At 43.1% G+C, this 23,127-nt stretch overlaps 3 protein-coding genes across 4 annotated transcripts; 1 reads left to right on the top strand and 2 right to left on the bottom strand.

Annotated features, from left to right (window-relative positions):
• Window positions 1–475: 475 nt before the first annotated feature.
• On the top strand, window positions 476–3,417 carry LOC308085538 (uncharacterized protein; the record flags this gene model as incomplete). The annotated part of the gene is made up of 3 exons (XM_080428732.1): window positions 476–710; window positions 1,776–2,052; window positions 3,288–3,417. The coding sequence occupies 3 exons, from the start codon at window positions 476–478 to the stop codon at window positions 3,415–3,417; spliced, it is 642 nt and encodes a 213-aa protein (XP_080284858.1).
• A 2,286-nt stretch (window positions 3,418–5,703) lies between these two features.
• On the bottom strand, window positions 5,704–15,261 carry LOC308085943 (guanylate cyclase soluble subunit beta-2-like; the record flags this gene model as incomplete). Its single annotated transcript, XM_080429258.1, has 15 exons — window positions 5,704–6,092; window positions 7,694–7,887; window positions 8,071–8,225; window positions 8,463–8,609; window positions 9,284–9,432; window positions 9,779–10,099; window positions 10,284–10,500; window positions 10,741–10,844; window positions 10,964–11,045; window positions 11,184–11,332; window positions 11,799–11,898; window positions 12,468–12,628; window positions 12,995–13,089; window positions 13,274–13,347; window positions 15,202–15,261. The coding sequence occupies 15 exons, from the start codon at window positions 15,259–15,261 to the stop codon at window positions 5,704–5,706; spliced, it is 2,397 nt and encodes a 798-aa protein (XP_080285384.1).
• On the bottom strand, window positions 14,675–22,346 carry cep57 (centrosomal protein 57). 2 transcript variants are annotated; one of them, XM_080428203.1, is made up of 11 exons: window positions 22,144–22,346; window positions 20,773–20,950; window positions 19,618–19,857; window positions 19,392–19,513; window positions 18,704–18,823; window positions 18,168–18,245; window positions 17,851–17,952; window positions 17,550–17,627; window positions 16,942–17,162; window positions 16,267–16,411; window positions 14,675–15,957 (listed from the first exon to the last, which is right to left on the bottom strand). In XM_080428203.1, the coding sequence occupies exons 1-11, from the start codon at window positions 22,168–22,170 to the stop codon at window positions 15,763–15,765; spliced, it is 1,506 nt and encodes a 501-aa protein (XP_080284329.1). In that variant the 5' UTR covers window positions 22,171–22,346; the 3' UTR covers window positions 14,675–15,762. The 2 variants fall into 2 exon arrangements, with proteins under 2 accessions (XP_080284329.1, XP_080284330.1); XM_080428204.1 differs by lacking the exon at window positions 17,851–17,952.
• Between the last annotated feature and the right edge of the window lie 781 nt (window positions 22,347–23,127).

Below are 23,127 nucleotides of genomic sequence, written 5' to 3'. Positions count from 1 at the left end.
GTGCAGCTATTGAGTAAAACTAGGTTATAGGTCTACGGGGGCCCGGCGACGTGCACATTTCATTTCCGACCCCATGCTTAGGTTTTCCTGAAACTGGACCCAGGGGCCGATTAATAAAACATCCATTGTGCCGGTGTGTGTGGCTGATCCACCCGAGCTCCTTCAGCTGAATAAGCGGTGAAAGGCAACATAGGCTAATCTATCTAGAACAAGATCGGGACTGAGATTGAGAGTACCTCCGTCTCACACACACACACACACACACACACACACACACACACACACAGAGAAAGGGACACTCTGCAGGAGAGCCAGCCAGAAAGACGCAGACACAGGGACCGGGTCAGGGTGCCACTGCCAGGCACACACCATGTTAAAACCTCATCATCGCCACAGTGAGTTCCTGCTGCATGAGTCTTCTCTGCTGCCCGCAGTGTACGGCAAGCCGTGGTTCTGGGAGCGGCGGACCAGCAGCATGGAGAGCACCCTGGGCCTGGCGCAGGTCATCATGGAGATGCGCGACGAGATCAAGAAGCTGGAGACGGAGAACCGCGTCCTGAGGGAGGAGTTCGGCGGCCACCCGGCGGCGTCGAACCCGGCGGTCACGGTGGTGTCACCGGTGCAGGCTGCAGAGCAGCCGGAGAACCCCTACTTGTTTAATCTGAGACGGAACGCCTCTGCGCCGGTGCTGGACTCCGGGCAATACAAGGGTGAGCAGCAGTGGTGGAAAGTAACTAAGTACATTTACTCAAGTACTGCTCTTAAGTACAATTTGTTGGTTTTACTTTAGTGGAGTATTTCCAATTTTCAATACTTTCACTTCTACTCCTCTAGCCTACATTCCAGAGGCAAATATTGTAGCCTACTTTTACTCCACTATAATTATTTAAAAACTTTAGTTACTAGTCTAATTACTTTGTAGATTATTATTATTAATATGAAATGAGCCGATCTACAAGCTCACAGTACGTGGCGATGGAACACTTGAGCCTGTAGATCTGCTATTTTCAAAAGATTTTAATACATTTTATATATGATACCTTGTGAAATGGGACATTCTGCATAATGGCTAGGCTACTTTTACTTTTGGTACTTTAAGTATATGATGCCAATGCGTTTGTACTGTTACTCAAGTAAATCTTGATTTCCAGACTTGTATCAGAGTGTTTCTACATTGCAGTAATGATACTTTTACTTAAGTAAAGAAATTGAGGACGGACAGGGGGTAAAACATAATCTCTCGCCATGACTTTCGGCCTGGCGGAGACAACAAATGAAATTGGAAGAAAAATGGATCAGACAAAGTTGGAAGTTGGAACTGGAATACTATAACAACTTAAGCTGATGAAACTCTTTGTGGGGTTCTCTCTCCTGATTGGATGAAATTGGTAACCTGCCTGAAAATGTAGCCTATTTTCTGTTTACTAAAGAGCTGGAGAGATAGGGAGACCTTTGTTACTGAACAAACACTATTTAGCAATGAATACTCCTGAAAAACCCCAAAAAACAATACCACTTATACAGCACCTTAAACTACTTAAACCCTCTATTCTTAATAAAACTGACCTGAGTTGCAACTGTACTTGGAACGCCTTTTTTTGTCTACACCAGATCTCTTATAGCCGATCTACAAGCACACAAGTTGTGAGCTTGTGGATCTGCAATTTTGGACGAATGGTCCCCCCAGTATAGGGATGCTGGGGTTCAAGTGGTAAAGTCAATGTATCTCAGTATCACTGGTGTTTTGTTTGTTTGTTTGTTTGTCTGTTTCACAGACAATGCCGTCATGACTGTCAGAAGATACTCGATCTCCTCCAACCTGTCTGAGATGGACATGACGGACAGGGGGACGCGGAGAAGCGACTCCTCCGGCTGGGGAAGACTGCAACATGAAGTCCACAGTGGGAGCGGTGCTGCCATATATGCGAATACAGCCAGAGGAAATGGTGCTGCCATATATGCAAACACAGCCAGAGGAAAGATACAGCGACAGGAAATGGGGGGCAAAAATACCAACAGACATTCTCTGCAGGAATATGTGCACAAAAACAGGTAATAATTTTGTTTTAGAGGTGCTTGAGAGACGCACATTCTTCGTTCACATGTAGACTGGGGAGTATCCTTTTAAAATGAGTAAAATGAGTAAAGAAATTAGTTGATTTTGGCTGAGTTGATTTGGCAGAGATTTAAAGGTAGGGTAAGTGATATTTTTTGGTTAAAACTAAAAGTATTTTGTTAAAAGGTTAAAGCACTATATTCTGATAGTAATCATTGCTATAGAGTGTTTGTTCAGTAACAGGAGTCTCCCCGTCTCTCCAGCTCTTTAATAAACAGAAAATACATTTTCCGGTAGGTGTCAAAATCTCAGCCAATCAGGAGAAAGTACCAATTTTTAAGCTTCATTTTTATAGTGTTCCAGCGCCAATTTTGCCTGCTCATTTCTTAGTGTCATCACTTCCAATTTCACTTGTTTAATCTATATCCTGATTGAGTTCTCTATCCTGATTGGATAAAATTGGAAATGAAACTGAAACGAAAATGCATTTTCTGTTTTATAAAGAGCTGGAGAGACAAGGAGACTCCTTTTACTGAACAAACACTCTATAGCAATGAGTACTATCAGAATATAGAGCTATTTAACACTTATTTTAACCAAAGAAAATCACTTACCCTACCTTTAAGGCCAGGCAGCACCAATGCAACTAGTCGCAACTCCTTGTAACAAAACAGTTTTAAGGCCAGTTAGGCCAGTCCACACCAATGCAACTCCTTGCAACTGCCATTGGGGATAATGGTTGCAAGTAGTTGCAAGTAGTTGCATGTTACAAAGGAGTTGCAAGGATTTGAATAGGTGTGGACTGGCCTTTAGATTCAAGCGCTGGGTGTTATGACTAACAAGTAGTCAGTATTATCACACAATGTGAAGTTTTTTTTATCCTAGCTAAGCTTTGAATAGATTATTGAAATATGAAGACTAACTTGACTTTATCTGTATTTTGTAAATCCATGAAAAAAGTGGCATGATTAAGATTTGTATTTATAACTTCAGTATTCTTAATTTGTGTGCCCAAACCTTAGTATTGCACCTTTAAGTCATAACCACTTAAACCCTATATACTTTGTTGACCTGAGTCCCCCAGTGGTCTATCCTCCTTGACCCCCCCCCCCCCCCCCAATTTTGTCCCTATAAACCAAATATCCTTTCCAAAAATAGTTGAACTTTACCAAATGTTTGTCTATTTTTTGGGTTCATGTGGTTAATTCCTTTTTGTCATTACATTTTCCAGGGCCAAGGTAAAAACAGTCACATTCCTTCTACCCGTGGATGACATTTACACCAACCGGCCAGTTCTGAACAAACACCAGGAGGACCTCGAAACAAGCGAACTGGATTCCATATCTGAGACTGAATCGTGAGAAATGAAGTGTCTTTCAAGACATAATGAAGAATGGGCCACAGGCTCAAAATGTGGGCATGAAATTGAACTCTGTGGTCTATTAGTGCATTATGAGGAGGGGCAAAAACTGAGTTAACCCTTTATCTAGGTCAGTGTAGACTGGACTTTTTAGGGACAGCCAGGAGACTGATTTTTATCACACCTGACTAAGCAAACACAGACTCGTGTTTCAGGTGTTTGTTTCATCCGGTCATGGCGATCCACGCCCGGTCACCGGTGATGAGACATCGAGCCCTCTGCTGTGGGGATCAGATGTCCAACTCCGCCTGGGGTGTCATTTGGGAGCAACGTTGCACACCCCACAGGTGACCGGCCCTTTTACGGACATTACTGGTCTCAGTCTCAGTCTCCGAGAAGGCCCCCCACCCCCCTGTGAGCGACGTCAGCGTCATTATTTATTTATCCTTGTTTGTTTTCACACAATCATCCAAATGAGGAGATAAAAGGACATGCATGTTTTGCTTTGAACTTGTGGGACCTTATTTTTGGACAGTATTCATGAAGAGTAAATCACACACTTGTTGTTTCAGCTTTCATGTGTGGAGGACTTGCATTATTTATAAACCGATTGTTATTGTCTTACTTCATAACGATATGCATGACACTGAAGTAACTGTAGTTTATTTCATGTAATGATTGTCATATTAAGTCAAGCTATGTGCAATATTTGTACAAACTGTTCACTGCTAAATCTCACCAATAAACATGAGCCTATACGTTCTCATGTTGAGCCATTACAAGTTTTTAAAAGATTTGAAATAAAAGATATTCATGGCAAATTGCCTCAAATAACAACATCACATATAAGTACAGTGTAATATATTGATGGGTTGCAAATCTAAAACATATAATATATGAGAACAAATAAAATAGATATTCCTCTGCTAATGGCAATAAGGTGTATTGGGAATTACAGGGGCAGATGTTCATGTAATTCTTAACCACTGAGACCCTATTTCAAAAACAGTGAAAACTAGAAAAAGTGCTCCACGGAGCACAGGTCTCCGCCAGGTCAGGTAGGTTATTGTGGTCTCCTGGTGGCGCTATAATAGGCCAATGTGAAAAGGGTGCCATCTCTTCTTAAGCCTTTCAATCGGACACATTCATGATTTGAGGCATTTTGTTCCAAAAATTTGTTTTGCTAAATCAGACCTGCTGGTGGCGCTATAACAGGCCAATGTGAAAAGGAGGGCATTTCTTCCTCGGCCTAGTGGGAATGTGCGTGCAAAAATTCACGGAAATTGCACACTGTGTTCATGTTTTGAGGCATTTTGTTGACCAATCCTGCAAACTTTGGAAGCCACTCTTAGCCAATTAGGATGGAATATGAAATATCGCACAGATCCATCAGAATCACATGACTATGGAGATAGTAAACAGAATATAGTACATTTTCAAAATGTAAGCCAATCAGGAGAGAGCACTGAAAATGCATTTTCTGTTTAATAAAGAGCTGGAGAGACCTGGGAGACTCCTTTTAATAGCCTCGGAAACCCATGCCTTTTTTTTTTTTCAAAAGAAAAAAAGCCTGGGCGAACCATGCAGGAACGCTGGTCTTAGGGCCTTGTTATCTCCTAACCAATCAGAGTGCAGAGGGGCGTCGCTCTAAATTTGGTGACGTCAGCGTGCTCCGTGCATAGGCCGGGGGGGTGGAGGGGCGGAGGGGAGGGGAGGCGGGGACATAGATTGGTGAAGCAATAGGAAGCGCCGCAGGAATCCGGGCGGCTGGGTTTGGATCCGCCCTTCAAGACCATCGATTGGGCTCGTTCTTTCAGTCTACCTTTTACTGAACAAACACTCTATAGCAATGAGTACTATCAGAATATATCGCTATTTAACACTTATTTTAACCAAAGTTCTGCCAAGTTTTGTCCAAGCACTGCACTGTATGCTTTTCTATGTCTGCCATAAAGAATTCAATCAAGTATATTATTTATCTACTGTTTGGATTGAACTGATATCAGAATGATTCTCTCAGTGCCAATATATCCAGCAGCAGTTCTGGGTGTTGGTCCTGCTCATGAAGTTAGACAGATACTTTGTCAGTCAGTGTGGCTTTGTTCAGACTCCAGGCAAATCTGAGTTGCTTCTCAAATGCTATCCATTAGGACTGACTGTCCACACTGTTATTCGCAAGTGAGTAGATCTGATTTGTGTATTCAGTCATTGTTGACCTATCTGCATTGGTTGCTGCGGTAATGACGTAATGACATAGGTTTGACCGTGAATTCTATGTTAATCCGGCTCACAGGACCACACAGAACCTGGTTTTGGTGTGTTTGTTCCTTCTGGTGGATGAATCCCGCTCCATGCTGGCAGTGATAATGTGCTCATCTTCATTGTCCAGATGTCTGTCATCATTTGGTCTGTCCGACTGTTGCTCCTCATCTTGTCTTTCCGATTGGCTGAGATGCTGCCTCGTCTGTGTTTCATCCGTGTCTTTCAACTGGTAGGGATCCCTGTCTTCTGACAGACTGTCAGTGTGTAGACTTCCATAGCTCTCTGAGTCCCGCGGTTTGAAGGTGGAGCAAGGGTGGCGATCGAAGTTGCGTGGGGAGGGTGAGGCTTCACTCACACTGTCTCCATATCTCATAGGGACCGGGCAGAGGTCAAACTGATGCTGCTCTTCCACTGCTATGCATCAGGAGGTAAAGAGACAGAGATGGAGAAAGACTGAGAATGATGTACAGCATACAGTATAGACGTAGGGTGGCTACAGTACACACAGTATTATCATGTCAGTATCGTGGTCAGTATCATGTGTTATGACCCTTATGTGTATCTTCCTGTGTGGTGTTGCCCTGTGCATGTCTTTCTTCCCTCTTTAGTGTGTGTGTGTGTGTGTGTGTGTGTGTGTGTGTGTGTGTGTGTGTGTGTGTGTGTGTGTGTGTGTGTGTGTGTGTGTGTCTGTGTGTGTTTGTGTGTGTCTGTCTGTCTGTCTGTCTGTCTGTCTGTGTGTGTGTTTGTGTGTGCGCGTGCGTGCGTGTGTGTGTGTGTGTGTGATTGAGTAGTGAATAGTGATGAGTGGCTGATTGACTACCAGCTGGTGTGAGTGGTGACTGAGTGGTGTCTCAGTTGTATTTCCAAAAATATTTAAAATATTTATATCAATCAATTTAAGCCTAGAATCAAGAATGAATGGACACCAGAGCCTTCTATTAGAGAGTTGCGCCAATGAGGGGTCAGAAACAGCGTCGGTCACGTGGTTCATGTAGCTGGAAATAGTGACAAGGAGCCGTCGACTTCAATGCATTCCATGAACTTCCGGTTTAGGGATTTGTCACTATTCGCCAATGTATGTGTATGTAGAAGACCTGGCCCGAAGAAGTGAACGGAGTTGGCGTAACTCTCTAATAGATGGCACTGGTGGACACTACTATAAAGCATGGCCCATTTCCACATGTACAGGTATCTGTTTTCTGGCCAGCCTCCAACTACACCAATCATGTGTCTCTGTGCCTGTCAGCTTTTTAGATTTGAATTAACATGGGTTAGTGTGCAGCTAGCTCTGGTCCATAGCCTGAATGCGCCCCGCACCACACCACAGGCTCTCGTCTGCAGTATAAATAAATAAATCTATTTTCGCTACTCACCAAAACAAAGACGGTTTTATGGAGTTGAAAGCCAACTCTATAAGTGGGAATTAACAGTCTGAGCCCCACACCTCATGTCTAAAATACACTTTTTGGACAGAATGCTAAATATTTCACCGGAAGGAAAACATTATTTAGTTACTCCACTGCGCTCTCTACAGATCCGGTCAATGGAATTTTTCTATTGACAAGCAAAGGCTCCAAAAACAACGTGTTAAATGTGTTCTTTTATATTCCTGAAACGATTGTCTGACAAAGGTCTCAATCATTAAAAAGGATAAGAAGAAGAAAGTCTGCACACTGTTCTCAAGCTCCAAAAAAACTCACTTTTTATTTATGCAACGTTTCGACCTTCTAGGTCTTGCCTGATGCCTTGATTTACCCTTGATGTCCACCTGGCCTAAATGCAGGCGTGGGATGTGCACACAATCTTCTCTGTGAACGCAATCATTAAAAAGAAATTGTGTTCACATGCTTGTCCACCCAGCTCTCATGGACGCATTTCATCGCACTTCCGGTTCCAGTTTTGTCTCCCATGCGCGTCAATGGCGCCTGCCCGTTCTGTAGGCTGACTGTACCGTCTTAATTAAAGCCTTGGTTTTAGGACTATAAACTGATTTTCAGGAAGTGTCACAAACTAACCTGTGCATTCTTGTCCTTGGTGACTAGGCTGATAGCTCTGATCAGAGGTGGCCTCCTCAACGCCTGAAAGACCCATAAGCTGCTGCTCACTGGCTTGCAGGTTCCTCTCCAGGAAGTAGGTGGTCATCTTGCCCTTCCCCTTCACCTCGATCTCCCCTCGTTCCTGGATGTCAAAACCTTTACCCTTCAGAGCCCTGAGGACATGAATACAAAACTTTACTACAAATGTTAACCAAATGGACCCGTCCGTCCGTTGTTCATTTTGGTTACATTTGTACACTTCAGTGACAAGGGTCATCGCCATGCTGGCTTTATGGGGGTCCTTGAAAATAAAACATTAGTTACAGTGGACTCCTAATATGCCATTGTGTTCCTACTGGTAGACACTGAGGCTCAGGTGGATCTTGTTTGGCAGGCCATGACTCTCCATGCGGGACGCTGTGTTGACCGTGTCTCCAAACAGACAGTAGCGAGGCATCTTCTCCCCTACCACCCCTGCCAGCACCGGACCACTGTGGAGGCCCACCCGGATCTGTGGAAGCAATACATGATATACAATACAATGAAATGCAATAGACTAGCAGGGATGTAAAGAAACTAAGAAACTGCAGATCTACAGGCTCACAACGAGTTGTATCACGATATCTTGTGAGCTTCTGAGATCTGTGAGATTTATATATATGTTTAAAAAATTTCCAATTTTTACGTGTTTTTGAAAACTTTGGCCTATAATGATTTGATGCTCAAAATAGGGATGTGTATGTTTCACCTGTATAGGCCCCCCAGTGACAGGATTTATGACTTCCCTGGCAGCCAGTATCATGCCCAGGGCAAAGTTGGCCACTCTCTCAGCATGGCTACTCACAGGGATAGGGACACCACCAACCACCATATACGCATCCCCTATGGTCTCCACCTGGGGAACACAAATCAAACACACACCAAGTAGGCTGAATAATATCCAGTCCACCATTTTCAAACATGTTTGAAACTAACTTGAATTTGTGTCCGGGTAGCTCAGTCTGTGGAGCTCTCGCCTTTGGACCGCACGGTTTTGGGTTCGATCCCTGATATCGCCAACTCAGCGTATGAGTAGTGCGGTTTCGGAGCGGCAAGACCTGTGGTAAGTACTGGGAGCTGATGGTAGGTGTGACGCTCCACCTCAGCAATCCATCTCCCAGGTGTCTAGTGCATTGTAACGGGGATAGACTCCTGCGTTCTCGGCTGATACCAACAATAAACCTCTCCTACCTACTTACTGAATTAGTAACTTTAATTTTTATAATGGAAGGCTAATCGGGCTGAAACCATGCATGCCCAGATTTTGAGTCATACGTCATGTACAACTGATGTCACAGGCTAGCATGTGGATCCCGTCACCCGAGAACCACATAATAAAAAAATGTATATTTGTATCTTCTTTTCAATAACTATTGTTAACTGACTATACTTTCTTTGTATTTCTCTACTCTTACCTGTATCAATCTTTTATGTCTACAGTGGTGCTGCCATGACACCTACATTTCTCTCGGGATCAATATACTGTAGGTCTGTCTGTCTCTCTGTCTGTCTAAAGAAATCAGTCCATACCTTGTAGACCTTGTGTACGGTGGTGAGTCGGTCAAAGCGCAGGTACATGGAGTTGAGCATGAAGACGATGTGGATGGGCTCACACTGGGAGCAGATGTTTGTGAAGGTCACCACATCGCTGAATAGAATGGTACACTCCTTAAACTCTCCTGCAGGATACACACAACAAGCAGATGTAGCAGAGTAGCCCTGTCTGAAGCCCAGAAACCCAATATCCCCCACGGGCCAAGAGGGATTCCCCTTATGGATGAGCGACAGGCGAGATGTCTGGTTTCCTATACATAGTAGACCTTGGTTTGAATCCGGTCTGTTACATTTGGGGGCTCGTCCAAATGAGGTTTCCTGATGGGGAAGGTGTGTGTGTGTGTGTGTGTGTGTGTGTGTGTGTGTGTGTGTGTGTGTGTGTGTGTGTGTGTGTGTGTGTGTGTGCGCGTGCGTGTGTGTGTGTGTGCGACTGTGCGTGCGCGCATGCACGTGTGTGTGTGTGCCAATCACCTGCTTCAACAGTCTTGCCCTCTTTCAGCTTGTTGGCTACGTGTTTGGGCAGCATGGCGTACAGCAGGTTCTCCGTTTTCTTTCTTTCTTCCTCCAGGTGTTGAGACAAGAGGTGGAGCTCCTCTTTCTTCCTCTCCAGCTGATTGGACAGCTCCATTTCGGCCAGTCTCTGTTGGTTGAGCAGGATGAGATCCCGCGTGGCGTCGTGGGGGGCGATGTCAGCGATGTGCATGTGTCTCTCCTCCAGCTCCTGGAGGCTCCTTAGCAACGGGGACGCTTGGTAGAACATGCAGCTCAGAGAAGACATCCAGATCATCTGACCTGATGACACAAGCACAGGTTTATAAGCTGAGAGGCTGCTCAAGATGTTACTTGCACAAAGTACATAGACAAGTAAAATAGACAAGTGATTCTGATTTATTGTATTTATTCTGCTTCTGCTTCAGTGCACATTTGACACTGTTTATCTTAAGAGGTTTATCATACCTGCCGTTCTACCTGTTACCTCTTAGCTGCAGCATGGGCCTGTTCCTCCATGCCTCAGGCATCATTTCTCTGCACGTCTGCAGGACAAAATGGCTGTTGATGAACTTCCTGATGCTGGAGATGGTGAATGTGACCTCAGGCTGAATGATGGTGAAGTACTGGTCCAGAGTGATGCATCTTGTCTGGAGCCCAGGGACGATCCTCTGGAGGTTCACCCCAGCCTGGCGCACCATCAGCTGCCACGAGGAGACCATGAGGAGACACCACGAGGGCAACAACATTTAGCGTTATGTTTTTCAACTTATGCTGAGGTTCAAAGGTTGAAATCATCCCTTAACCGTGTGTAATTGTTGAACCGAACTTGATTGCAAGGTCTTCTAAGCTCATATGATTCAAATAGAATTAATTCACATCAATACCACCCACCGATCATAGCTTTAATACACAAACTCTGTGTCTCCTTCTAAAGAGTATACCTGCTCGTCGAAGACTATATGAAAGGGGAACGCATTGCAGAAGGTCTTCAGGTCAATGCTCAGATTCTCAGGGTACTCTGGCACAAAGCCCCTCAACAATTTGCCTGTACAGAGAGATAAAAAGTGTTGAAAATATTTGCATATATGTTTACGGCTCTAGAGTGGCTCGCATGTGTGTAAACGGTATATACATACTGTATATGCATCATGTCATAGCATATACCTTTCCCCAGCTGGACAAGACCTCTAATAGTCTCCCAGTGGTTTCTGTGAACACTCAAGCTGGCTGTCTTCGGAGGGAGCGGCTTTGGACACAAGAGGACAAGGTGAGACATTTAATAAAATCTGGCATTATAGACTCTTCCTCACACAAGCTCAAGGAGAAAGCTGATACCCTTAGAGAGAATATAACACACTGCAGTTTGCTGTTTACTAAATATTGCCTTGGGGTTGTTGTTTACATAAACCGGTCGCTGGGTAACCAGGAAAACCACGTGTTCTTTCTTCCCTGTTTCCATCTCCTCAAGCTGGCTGATAATCTCCATGGTTATCTCACTGTCGAAGAAATCTTTAGCAACAGCTCCGATTATGCCTGAGGAAGATACAGTACGGTCGTCACTTTATGTTATATGCACACAGTATAAACACACACACACACACACACACACACACACACACACACACACACACACACACACACACACACACACACACACACACACACACACACGAACCTTAGTCCAAAATCGTGCTATAGGAATTTTATCAGGGTACTAGGGCTGAGCAATAGATCAATATCAATACATACATACTTATGTACTGTATATATATAGAGATAGAAACACACACACACACAAACACACACACACACACACACACACACACACACACACACACACACACACACACACACACACACACACACACACACACACACACACACACACACACACACACACACACACACAATTATATACATTATTTTAATGTATTGTTCTTATCTATTCAAATTAAACTTCAAATTAGAGCTTTCCATGTTCTGATGTTTGTCCAGTTACCTGGGACAATATGGCACAGCCCTCTCCGATTGGAGTAATAGTGGAGAAGCATGGTGCTGCCATGGTTCCTCTCCACCCGAAATGATGGGGCCTTCATTTCCTGCAGGCACAGGTTGGTTGAACAACCAACAAACTTTTTATTTCTGAGAATACCAACGGAGAATACCCTCATACCTGTCGAACTACTTCTCCAAAGTGAGTGACACCCACAGCCACAACACTAGAGGAACGACAATGATCTGGTACCATCCAAATTCAGAACCAAAAAATGGGAAAGTTCTCATTCTACTGCTCTGCCACCAAAATGTGGATTTCCCTGACCCCATCCATTAAAGGATGTGCAACACTTCTTTCCTTCAAAATTGGCCTGAAAATCTACGAGGAGACCAAAAGGGGAGGTGTTGGAGGTAAATATAATTTCCCCATCTCTTTATAGTGTTTGTATTTGTTGATTACATTTTTGTATTAATTTTGTATGCTATCATTGCCATGTTGATTAATTTAATACTATAGGACCACTATGGAAACAAGTCCCCAGGACTATTTTGTATTATCCTTTTAGCTTTAATGTCTTACTGTACCGTGCTGTTTACATTTCTGACAAATAAAGTTCAATCAATCAATCAAAACAGTCGAACAAACAGACAACCATTGGAGAGAGGTACATACCTTGTAAGAGAGTGCCAGGTAGCTGTGTAGTGCATCCAAATTCTCAATGAATTCAAACAAGTTCCCACCCAGAGTCCGCAGCATGTGGTCATAGCCAGACCGCTTACAGAAGTCAAAGAAATATTCTCCAAATAACCTCAAGACCACCTCTGGCTTCACCTCTGCCAAAAGAAAAAAACTATCACTTAAGAACAGTGGTGGAAAGCAAGTATACTCAAGAACTATAGCCTACTTGAGTATTTTTCACATTTTATACTTCTACTACTACATACATCTCAGAGGCAAATTATGGTACATTTTACTGTGTGTGTGTGTGTGTGTGTGTGTGTGTGTGTGTGTGTGTGTGTGTGTGTGTGTGTGTGTGTGTGTGTGTGTGTGTGTGTGTGTGTGTGTGTGTGTGTGTGTATATATATATATAAAAGTATAGCCTTTTATCTATTAATTATTATCTATACATTTTAGGTGGAATGCAGTCAGACTTCCGAATAAATGAAAGATCTTTTAAAGATGGTTGGTTCACGATTTACCTAGCAGCCTGCATGCTTCTGTGACTAGTTGCATGGTGATTTCATCTTCATACACTTCATATGTCAAGAAGGTGTCTTGAACGCCGGCTTCAACCCTGAGCATCATGAAGAAGTGCAAGGGGTGAAGTTAATGTGCGAAAAACCAGTGGTGTAAAATAACTAAGTATAACTAAGCGTTCACTTCAAACGCTATGACCATCGCATGTAGGCTGCTTAAGCCAATGTATTGAATTAATTCCTAATATCAAGTCCTTCGATGAAAGGGAAATTATTTCTTACCTGAGCTTGTTCCAAGTCTCCTCACCAAACTTTTCAACTACCAGTGTCCTCAAACATGTGTTAATAAAGCCATACTGTCAACAAAAAAAACAACATGTAAATTATGAGAAATGCATGCAAATAATGTTGTTGGCTGAATAAAATTGCCTAAAGCAAAAATAATTAGGCTAATTAAAAAAAAGAAAGGTTGCCGATGTAGGCCTTCAGTCAACTGTCCTCATACAATTCACATTCAGAATAAGGTGTAAAAATGTTAGTTACAAACCATGTTTTTGTCAGTTCCAAATCTCCATTCATAAAAAAAACGTAAAAATATCTCCACGTTTCACTGGTCCCTAGCCCTCAGTAAATCCCTTTCAGCCATATAGTCTACATCCTGGACGTAAGACAAAGGCAAGTAGCCTACAACAAGTCTGTAAGACTTGACAACATGTTTTCTGGTTAAAATATGGTAGAAAATCCACAGAAACAGCAGGTAGAGGTAGCCTCGAGCAGGAGTCAGATCCAGAGGAGCTGTTCACTGCACCGTGGTGCTGAAATCAGCTGGGTGGGCATGCCACTCTGTAATGGTGCCAAAAATGGTTCCACAGTGGTGGAAAAAGTACTCAATTTGTTTTACTTGAGTAAATGTATCAATACTGCAATGCAGAAATACTCTGTTACAAGTAAAAGTCTGGTATTCAGAATTTACTTGAGTAAAAGTATTGGCAAAAGCCAGGGGGTCCCCAGCAAAATGTGTTAATACAGCATCACAATCATTTTAACCACTTTATCTTGACACGAAAAGGTTTGAGAACCACTGCTCTAGCGTCACTGAGACAGATTGAAAGAGGGACTTAGACACTAGCAATAGTGGAGAAAGAAGTATTCAGAATAATTTTTACTAAAATAAAAGTAGCAATATCATAATATAAAAATAGGCTACTCTGTCACAGTAAAGGTCCTTTATTCAAAATGATAATTTTTAGTAGATGTACAAAAGTAAATCAAAATATGGCATCAAATATGGCATCAAAATATACCCGTACCACTACTCAAATGTTTCAAAATGTGTCAAACTCTTTCAAGGGGAGATTTGCAAGCTCACAATGTGGCAAGCTTGTAGATTGGCTATTTTCAAATACCCGAGGTATAAAATAGGGCGTAAGTCGTTTGTATCCATTTATGCACCATCAACCTATATAATATATATATATATATAAATAAAAAAGACAATGCACTTAAATGCAACACTTATTCATAAATAGTTTATTTAGCAAAACAACTGTTGTCAAGGTAACACCAACATGTAGGCTCGCATGATTGTCAGAACATTGGAGCATACATCCTTCTTATTGTTCACCCAAATATAACACACACACACACACACACACACACACACACACACACACACACACACACACACACAAAATAAGCAGGATTCTGACTCTTTAGCAAATCATTGTACTGGACATAATATATAATATAAATAATTAATGTCCATCTCTCAAAACTCACTCATCATTGCAATTTACTTGTGTGACAAATATGAAATGTTAAATAAAAGCAGAAACATGGACATATTGTTGGAATGTATTTCAACAGGAAAAATATGGCTTGGATACCAAATATTCAAATATAATTATAGCCTCTTTCTTAAATGCAAAATATAACTTTTAAAAACACAAAAGCAGCATGTACTTACAATGTTTTAGGACGTAACTAACCAACATTTGAAGCTAACATTGTAGGTCTTTTATGCCTTCTGGAAAAAAGGAAAATGTCCAGCTTTTTTGACACACTTGTGCTTGAACTTCTATTGCCCTCTGCTGGTAGAACATGTAAACAACAAGCAGGGTTACACTTGCAGTACTAGGAACAATTTTTATTTGCAAGATCAGAACCGATACACACAGTTCTGCTCTGGCAAATAGGAGTTGTTCCCAGACCATTGCACCAGCAGCCACACCTGCTATCTGATCCAAAAACCTCAACGCAAATGTGTCCATGAGGTTACAGCTTTCATTATTTGGTTTAAAAAGGGGATCTTTAAAATTGATAGTGTATACTTGTCAAGAAGAGTTGGGTCATAGTACTATATGTTTCCTTGTAACACAGTGAAACAGACAATAGACAGTAGTTTTAGTCAAGCTATGGGTTGTGTATTAATAACCAGGCTGTGTTGATGTTGACATCAGGTTTGAAATAGGTCAGTGATTCTCAACCTTTTGAATTTCAAGGACCTGCAGTTTGATGTGCATTAGGGCAGGCCAAAGACCCCCATTTGATATGATTTCTTATCTATGGGACCCCAATTTACATTGTACAATCCTCACTGTCAATTCAACTCTGAGAGTATACAAATGGAACCAAATTCCATTTGGTTCCATTTGTAACACTCTCAGAGTTACAGACCCGTAAGAGTGCATTTGGACCCAGACCCAGCATGGAGAATGTAGTGGTTAAGTAGGTAGCACCAATCTGCACCGTTACCATTGTAGTGTTGAGGTTCAGGTCCGTAGTGAGCTCTGCAGAGCTCTCATGTCCCTCAGCAGTCTCAGGTTCTTCTTGCTCCGCTCGCCTGGTGCCATCACTTTCACCGTCCCCGCAGAGCGACCCCTGGTGGCCACTGTGGTGGTCACCCGCACCTCGCTCCTCTCGCTCCGTCTCTGGCTCCCACTGGCTTCTCTACGCAATTTCTTCATCTAGTGCCAATGAGACAAAGAGGGAAATTAGGTAAAACATAACTGTAATCATGTACTGTACTTGCACCCACATACAATAATAGATCTCAAATATCAAATAAATAAGATCAATCAATAATAATTTTGAAAAACTTTTTTTTTTCAAAAATAGACGATCTTCAAAGCTCACAACGGTAGATTGCCTTGAAGATCGATTTTACCCATAATGACAGATGATAGAATGATCGAATTTTACTTTAGTGTACTCTTATATAAGGTAAGAATACAAATCTAGAATCTTGGTGTGAATGCATGCATGTGCGTATATACCTGTGTTTTATGTCTGTAGAGCTTGTTAATCTGCTCTCCTTTCCTCTCCATCTTCAGCAGCAGCATCTCTTGGTCTCTCTGTAGCTCTTTCCTCTCCCGCTCCGACACACTGGCTTCACCCTGCCTCATCAACTCGTCCTGCTCTCTGCAATCACACACACACAGTTCTGTAGAATTTACTGGCATTCATGACCAACATACGAAAGCGACACGAGACGTGTGTGCACTCTGCTCAGTTTTCAACAAAAGAAATAGAATCACGTGGATGTCGGGACTCAAATGGGAACGGTGTCACTCGAATGTGACTTCATGTGGCCAGCCTGTGATATCAGTCATGTATGACGGCAGACCTCTGTGACATTCAAATTCGGTCAAGGTTTCAGCCTGACCATAGCCATTATAAAATAAAAGTCAAATATGTGAACATTTATTTGACTTGATCAGTCCAGTGGTTTGCAAGATTAACTCCGGACACACACACACACACACACACACACACACACACACACACACACACACACACACACACACACACACACACACACACACACACACACACACACACACACACACACACACACACACACACACACACACACACACACACACACACACACACACACACACACACACACACAGCTAGACTCCTGCAGAGCCACACTGCAATAAACTCACATGCTCATGAGTCGGAGCTCTTCCTGTAGTCCGTGCAGAAGCTCTGAAAGCTCCTCCCCACCGCCGCCAGACGAGGATGAGGAGCTGCTGTCTGATTGGCTGTGACTGTCGGTCCGCTTGTGAGACAGCACCCGGCTGTTGCAGAGCTGGGGCTGGTGCTGCTTCAACAGAGACAGAACTGACTGGACGTTGGCTCGGACCGAGTGGCTTCCCCCTACCGACTGGAGGGACAGAGAGAAACATAACGTGTATTATGAATTACCTAATTATATTGGTGGGGTCAAGGAAATGCACCTTTAACCACTTTCAACCAGGTCTCCCTATTTTAGGCATGTCATTATAGGTAACAATATTACATTTTCAAAAATAGCCCGTCTACGAGCTCATCGCGATATGTTGTGAGCTTGTTGATGGGCTATTTTGTGCGACAAAAACTAAAAAAACATCTCCATGAATTCAAGGCTTCATGGGGTGTGTAATTGATAGAAAATAAGTCACCTTTAGGGTGAACTACTCCTTTAAGCTGGCACTTCGGCACGTGTCAACTACAGAAGGTTGGCATGTGTCAACTACATAATGGTGGTACAATATGGTGTGTGTGCTCATACCGTTCCGGTCACAAAGGGCACATCCCCGAGGCTCAGTCTGTAGTGTGGCTGTGTGTGAGAAGACTGCTGCAAAGACTTCTGGAAAGAGGTAAACAAACAGCTTTCACATGACAACAAGCACGTTCACACTCAAGTGAACAGATGACACAAGCTATCAGTCTCCATATTTAGGGAAAGTTTCAGCCCTAGCCGACCTCCTCTGACTTCCAAAATAAAGATGATTTATTTCATAAAGTATAAAACTTAAGGTGAGGACATTTTACTTCCATGGCCCTTCAATCATGTTCCCCAGTGCATTTACTTTTGAAACGGGCCTCTTCTCTTTGGACCGTTTCCTACTCCTAGGCAGCCGGGGTGACACCGACTGAAGGAGGATCCTATTGGCCTCCAAACCTGTCTGTAACTGCAGACAACCAATGAGAACAATAGAAACAATGTAAAAGGATTTACTGCGTTTATGTCTAGGCTGTGTGTGTGTGTGTGTGTGTGTGTGTGTGTGTGTGTGTGTGTGTGTGTGTGTGTGTGTGTGTGTGTGTGTGTGTGTGTGTGTGTGTGTGTGTGTGTGTGTGTGTGTGTGTGTGTGTGTGTGTGTGTGTGTGTGTGTGTGTGTGTGTGTACCTGTTTGGCCTTATCCTGGACAAGTTTTCGTTGATGTTCCTCCTCCTGTAGCTTTATCTCAATCTCACAAATCTTCCTCTGAGACAAAGACACAACCAAATGATCTTTACTGCTTCACTCATACACCCGCTGTAACTCTCAGCCTTATGGAAAGTCGAAAGGGTCACAATTCATCTCCTTTTCTAAGCTGTATCTTAAATCAGCAGCCAGCGTTTCTAAACGCTGATGATGACTGCAACAGTGTTTGTCAATGCCAGGTAGACATTTACAAACCATGGTACGGCACATTAAAGGAGACGGATTAGGTTTAGGACCTATGAAGCTTCCATACAGCCTTAACAGATAAATCATTGCAATACCATCATAGCATAATATATGATAAATCACACTTTTTCTTCTAAAACTGTCATTGTGTATTGTTTTACAAAATACTTTTCTTACATAATGGTCGTTCACTCGTTCTATTTAGTGAACATTTACGTTATATTCCATACACTATCCATCCAGTTTGTTATAGACCAGTGGAGTTGATGTACCTCAGCGATGCTCTGTGTGCGTGTCAGACGGAGGTACTCCTGCTCCAGTCTCTCCAGCTTCTCCATCTGGACTTGTTCAGACACAGCATCAAGCACCGGCTCAGCTGACCTGGCTGAAACCTGCAGGCAAATGTAAAGGGACATCTCATAGATTTTGAACCTTTATTTCTATTTATCTATAAACGCACGGAATCTCTGTCTCTGTGAACCGTCTGACCGATCGACTTCAGACTTGCTGTGCAAGTCATCAAGGACCCAAGGGAGTGCAGTGCCAAGTGGACATTATTTCTCTGTCTGTCTACAGTATGTCCCCTTTATGCCCATATATTGAGATCCCTGATGTCATCAATATGATGTCATAGTACTGACATCATAGACTGGCCTCCAAGTAGTATGATAATGGTTAGTGCACCAAGTACTCTGACAACGGGTACAAAGTTAAAAGCCAGATGCTGGATGGAGGCAAATATTAAGACAAAACAATGCCACGCCTGCACTCTGGATCCAGCTCCAAAGGTATTTGTTATTAACACCGAAGGTGACGTTTCGAGCGAAGTGACCTGAGGAAGAGCCACTTCGGCTCAAAACGTCACCTTCAGTGGGAATAAAAAAATACCTGGAACCAGTGTGCGGACTCAAGACACGATATGCATTCTGTCTGTAGCCTCCGTGCCCCATGTTAGCTGACCTGTTGTTTGAGCAGGCTGGTCCTGTCCGTCTTGGCGTGACGCACCATCCTCCTCATGTGCTCCAGCTGTCTCTCCAGCTGTACACAGCGAGACTCTGCAGCAGCTAACTGGGTGATCAATGCTGTCGAGGAGGAGAGTGAACAGACACGATGACATCCACAGAAGAAGATATAGTGGGAGAAAATGGCAATAAGGTTCAATACATTGTCCTATCCTCGCAATCACCTTGGTTGCAATTGGAATGGTAAGTGGTTTCTCTCCCAGTCACTCTCTGTGTCGGGTCTGAGAGTCTCCGGGTGACTTTCTCACTCTGTCGTGGTGTGTGGGACGTGTCACCGCCTGTCGTGTGAAGATCCTGGGACGTGTCACCAGCCCCCGTTGTGTATAGATTCAGCCTGCCCCGGCCTTCCTCTAGTTCCAGCCTCCTTATTTTCTCCTGGAGGTTCCTCAATGCAGATAAGATGGCTACACACATATATGTGTATGTGCACGCACGCGCGCACACACACACACACACACACACACACACACACACACACACACACACACACACACACACACACACACACACACACACACACACACACACACACACACACACACACACACACACACACACACACACACACACACACACACACACACACACACACACACACACACACACACACACACACACACACACACACAAATTAAATGCTACACTGCAATGCATCCATGAATGTAGTCGTCATAACATTCAAAATATGCAGCAAGGGTGATTCATACTTATGCTTTGGTATAGTGCACCAAAAATGGCAGATTTACAAGCTTGCGAGGTTGTAAATCGTCTGTTTTCGGTGCGGGACAACGTTTACATCAGGCTTAAGGAAAGGCATTTTTGGTGTGATGAATAAGAAACAAAGTATGCAGACTGGTAATGCTGCAACATCTCCGCTGTATTTCTATTCTGTAAACGTTTCGATCACTCTGTGATCTTCACCAGGACCCATATTTTGATGTAATGGTCACAGAATAAGAACAACATTGGACGTGGTGGGACTGGGATGACAGAATAGAGGGAGTAGGGTGGGAGCTTAGAAGAATGAGGAGACGTCAGGATAGTTGAGCCATTCAGGCAACATAGTGTGAAGTGTCAAATTGCAAATGCTGTAACCATGGTGCTCCGATACACCTCAATACCTAGATGGAAACTGCATGTTATAGGCACGCGCGCGCACACACACACACACACACACACACACACACACACACACACACACACACACACACACACACACACACACACACACACACACACACACACACACACACACACACACACACACACACACACACACACACACACACACACACACACACACACACACACACAGTTACCTGCGCTGTTGGTCTCTGGGAATGCCTTGCTGGGTGAAGAAAGCCGAGATGTGAGATGTGTGTGTGTCTGGGGTGCGTGATACGTGTTGATTAATGGGCGGTGTGTAGGGTATTCTTTGTAAGATGACAGTGACAGGCTGTCGGACACAACTCCGCAGAAAGGCGCCGGACACAGCTCCTGTTGGGAAACACCTATGTATCAATCATTTTGCCATCATATTGACACTGTAACCAACACTGCAACACTGCACATTAAGGCATATCACTCTGCCAGTGAAACATATTGGATGCGGTGGTTTAGCCACTTAAACCCTATATACTTCGTTGACCGGGGTCCTCCTGCGATTATGCTGAGAACTGGGACGCTAGGGTTCGTATGGTTACTGGGACGCTAGGGTTCGTATGGTTACTGGGCCGGCCCAATCCATGAATTTATAAATTAGATTTATAGATCAGAAACAAATCCATTCCAACCCAAACATCCAGCAAATGCAGTTTTAAAATGAATTATCCATTATGTACAATGTTCAAGGTTAGCATACCTATATCACCTAAAAAATGTCTCCATTGCCCCCCCCCCCCCTTTCTGTTGTACATTTCTGTTTTATTTTAGGTGGTGGCGAGCTACCCATTGATTTATGTTTCTAACACTGATTCGACTTAAAAATAGAAACCACTCACTGTCAAAAACACCAACCAAACGACCCTTCCCCATGAATCACATGGACCCAGCACATTCATTGAAGTGTAGCCTATGGAACCAACACACTTACTGTGCAGGTTCCAACCATAGAGTTATAATATGGTTTCAACAGCATATTAACTATCTGAAGTCTGGAACCAGCACATGAACTGGAACCAGCAGCATGTACTGTATGCACTGGAATCAGTCAACCAACATTAATTAAGTGTAATGGCCAGCAGTGAGTGAGTAACATGAAACGTTACAACAGCGATCATGTGTATCATCATGTTTACAACTTATATGAATGTAAAACTCATATATGCGTTAATAAGTTTATAGTGGTGGCACATTAAGCACATTTGGGCTACTGTTTCCAGTTGTTTTCATTCAAATGGATGCATTGACTTGACCTGTTTATGCATCATCTATAGCCCTAGAATGTCTGTGATCTTACATACATTTCATGTGTTCCAAATACACAGTGCGTCGTTCTATGACTGTGTATTTGGAATACATGAAATGTATGTAAGATCACAGACATTCTAGGGCTATATATCATGATCCGATGCATAATAACACATTATACATGATTAACATGAACATACTGTAGGTCAGATAAGATACATCTTCTTTTTGCATAGATCTACAAACAATCTTTTCCTAAAGAAAACACAACATAACTGTACCTTCTGTGGCGTTGACAGCGTCTCCATTGAAGTGCAGTTTATTTATACAGGATCAAGAACGTTAACCCAGCAGCTAGCTTCTAATATTTTGTAGCGTCTATTGTTAGTGTTAGTAAAACAAAAAAAGAGGGGTCAAAATAAAAACCTCCATTCATTCTGGTCACTAGCGACCAGTTTCCAGCCGTATTTAGTAGCTGTCAACACTCACTGTATCATTTCTGTCAGCGGGCTGGAGTTTCCAAAAAAAGGTACGAATGGTTTGATCCCCGCTGTGTCCCGTTCTAACTGTGTTTGCAGCACTTAGTTGTAAACCTAGCCCTGATACATGGATGATCTTCAAAATAATGTTTACACTGCCTTTCTTTTTGGGTCGTACATCTACATAACGTTCATATTTCTAATATAAAGTGCTGAACCCATGGCCTCAGATGTTATAATTATGTACGGGCCTTCAGAAGTACCTGTATCTTCCGTATTGTTCAATAAAAAGTATTTTAATCCGATTGGTGGCCATTTTCCTCGTACATTCTACATGACGCTTTACGTGACCCTATCGATTGGGAGGTGTATTGCACTCCAATACATTACAAGTCAATGAGAAAATGGCCACCGATCGAAAATGCTTTTCAGAACGATACGGAAGATACAGGTACTTCTGAGGACTCAGGAGTCGTACATAATTTTAACATCCATGGCCATAGGATAAGCACTTTATATTTGAAATATGAACATTTATGTAGGTGTACGGACCAAAAAGACAGAAAGCGCAAACACTATTTTGAAGATCATCCAAGACGGTCATGACAGATAACAGGTCTCGTGATCCATGGCTACATGTAAACGCAGAGCAAACGCACCCACTTGGTTTGACCGGAAGAGTAGTTCTTTATTCCGGGCCGGAACTACGCTAACAAACGGAGACCTTCCTCCCATAGAACTACAACACCCAGTTCCCTGCTGTAGGGGGGCGGGGCGGGGCAGGCA

This window comes from Gymnoscopelus braueri, assembly GCF_963280865.1.
Source record: "Gymnoscopelus braueri genome assembly, chromosome: 5".
NCBI classification, from domain to species: domain Eukaryota; kingdom Metazoa; phylum Chordata; class Actinopteri; order Myctophiformes; family Myctophidae; genus Gymnoscopelus; species Gymnoscopelus braueri.
This window is presented reverse-complemented; position numbering and strand designations above follow the sequence as displayed.

Bases quoted from the DNA above. Each gene is read 5' to 3' on its own strand.
- cep57 (XM_080428203.1), bottom strand. From the start codon at position 22,170: ATGGAGACGCTGTCAACGCCACAGAAG. The intron at 20,951-22,143 runs GTACAGTTATGT...GTTTCCCAACAG, and splicing joins CGCTGTCAACGCCACAGAAG to GAGCTGTGTCCGGCGCCTTT. The intron at 18,824-19,391 runs GTCAGCTAACAT...ATTTGCCTGCAG, and splicing joins CCAGCCTGCTCAAACAACAG to GTTTCAGCCAGGTCAGCTGA.